Consider the following 2312-nt stretch of genomic DNA (forward strand, 5'->3'; position numbering starts at 1 on the left):
GATGAGAGGGGTGAGAGAGGGGTGAGAGAGGGATGAGAGAGGGATGAGAGAGGGGTGAGAGGGGGGTGAGAGGGGGGTGAGAGAGGGGTGAGAGAGGGGTGAGAGAGGGATGAGAGAGGGATGAGAGAGGGGTGAGAGAGGGGTGAGAGAGGGATGAGAGGGGGGTGAGAGAGGGGTGAGAGAGGGGTGAGAGAGGGATGAGAGAGGGATGAGAGGGGTGAGAGAGGGGTGAGAGAGGGATGAGAGAGGGGTGAGAGAGGGGTGAGAGGGGGGTGAGAGGGGGGTGAGAGAGGGGTGAGAGAGGGGTGAGAGAGGGGTGAGAGAGGGGTGAGAGAGGGGTGAGAGAGGGGTGAGAGGGGGGTAAGAGAGGGGTAAGAGAGGGGTGAGAGAGGGGTGAGAGAGGGGTGAGAGAGGGGTGAGAGAGGGATGAGAGGGGTGAGAGAGGGGTGAGAGAGGGGTGAGAGAGGGGTGAGAGGGGGGTGAGAGAGGGGTGAGAGAGGGGTGAGAGAGGGGTGAGAGGGGGGTGAGAGAGGGGTGAGAGAGGGATGAGAGAGGGGTGAGAGAGGGATGAGAGAGGGGTGAGAGAGGGGTGAGAGGGGGGTGAGAGAGGGGTGAGAGAGGGGTGAGAGAGGGGTGAGAGAGGGGTGAGAGAGGGGTGAGAGAGGGGTGAGAGAGGGGTGAGAGAGGGGTGAGAGAGGGGTGAGAGAGGGGTGAGAGAGGGATGAGAGAGGGGTGAGAGAGGGGTGAGAGGGGGATGAGAGAGGGATGAGAGAGGGGTGAGAGAGGGGTGAGAGAGGGGTGAGAGAGGGGTGAGAGAGGGGTGAGAGAGGGATGAGAGAGGGGTGAGAGAGGGGTGAGAGAGGGGTGAGAGAGGGGTGAGAGGGGGATGAGAGAGGGGTGAGAGGGGGGTGAGAGAGGGGTGAGAGAGGGGTGAGAGAGGGGTGAGAGAGGGGTGAGAGAGGGGTGAGAGAGGGGTGAGAGAGGGGTGAGAGAGGGGTGAGAGAGGGGTGAGAGAGGGGTGAGAGAGGGGTGAGAGAGGGGTGAGAGAGGGGTGAGAGAGGGGTGAGAGAGGGGTGAGAGGGGGGTGAGAGGGGGTGAGAGAGGGGTGAGAGAGGGGTGAGAGAGGGGTGAGAGAGGGGTGAGAGAGGGGTGAGAGAGGGGAGAGGGGGATGAGAGAGGGGTGAGAGAGGGGTGAGAGAGGGGTGAGAGAGGGGTGAGAGGGGGGTGAGAGAGGGGTGAGAGAGGGGTGAGAGAGGGGTGAGAGGGGGGTGAGAGAGGGGTGAGAGAGGGGTGAGAGGGGGGTGAGAGAGGGGTGAGAGAGGGATGAGAGAGGGATGAGAGAGGGGTGAGAGAGGGGGTGAGAGGGGGGTGAGAGAGGGGTGAGAGAGGGGTGAGAGAGGGGTGAGAGAGGGGTGAGAGAGGGGTGAGAGAGGGGTGAGAGAGGGGTGAGAGAGGGGTGAGAGAGGGATGAGAGAGGGGTGAGAGAGGGGTGAGAGGGGGATGAGAGAGGGGTGAGAGGGGGGTGAGAGACGGGTGAGAGAGGGGTGAGAGAGGGGTGAGAGAGGGGTGAGAGAGGGGTGAGAGAGGGGTGAGAGAGGGGTGAGAGAGGGGTGAGAGAGGGGTGAGAGAGGGGTGAGAGAGGGGTGAGAGAGGGGTGAGAGAGGGGTGAGAGAGGGATGGGGGGGGGGGGTAGGAAGTAAAACTTCCTCCTCCTCATGTCTCTCTCGCCACACTCTCTTCTCTGCATCTCTCACCCTCTCACCCTCTCACTCACACGCTCTCAAATCTGCATCTACACATCTCTATGTAAGTCTCTCTCCCACCCGTGTGAGTCTTGCTGTGAGCCTTTAGGTTCCAGTTGTTGGCGAAACGCTTCCCACAGTCGGGACAAATGGGACCGGACGCCTTGAGAGAGACACCTGGGACAGAGAGAGACACATGGTGAGATAAGAGACACGGGGAGACGGGGAGATAGGCACGGAGAGACAGGGGGAGACACCTGGGACAGAGAGAGACACATGGTGAGATAAGAGACACGGGGAGACACTGGGAGAGACACTGAGAGAAAGAGATACAGACACAGAGAGACAGGGAGAGGCATGGGGAGAGGCACTGGGAGAGACACGGGGAGACTGAGGCATGGGGACAAGGGGGCCGTGTGTGTGTCTGTGTGTGTCTCTGTGTCTCTGTGTGTGTCTCTGTGTGTGTCTGTGTGTGTGTCTGTGTGTGTGTCTGTGTGTGTCTGTGTGTGTCTCTGTGTGTGTCTCTGTGTGTGTCTCACTCTCTCCATCTTCTATCTCCACCTCCACCTC

General features: G+C 61.1%; 1 protein-coding gene across 1 annotated transcript in view; it reads right to left on the minus strand.

Annotated features, from left to right (window-relative positions):
• Positions 1-1686: 1686 nt before the first annotated feature.
• The window catches only part of LOC144740474 (uncharacterized), a 13804-nt gene continuing 13178 nt past the window's right edge, over positions 1687-2312 (minus strand). Inside the window, exons 5-6 of the mRNA XM_078623324.1 lie at positions 2282-2312; positions 1687-1919 (exon numbers count right to left, since the gene is read on the minus strand). The exon at positions 2282-2312 is cut by the window's right edge and continues 59 nt beyond it. Coding sequence (XP_078479450.1) covers positions 1771-1919; positions 2282-2312 — 180 coding nt within the window. The 3' untranslated portion in view covers positions 1687-1770. The remainder of the gene's footprint in view (positions 1920-2281) is intronic.

Source organism: Lampetra planeri, unplaced genomic scaffold, assembly GCF_965212315.1.
Source record: "Lampetra planeri unplaced genomic scaffold, kcLamPlan1.2.h2 scaffold_2199, whole genome shotgun sequence".
Taxonomy (NCBI): Eukaryota; Metazoa; Chordata; class Hyperoartia; order Petromyzontiformes; family Petromyzontidae; genus Lampetra; species Lampetra planeri.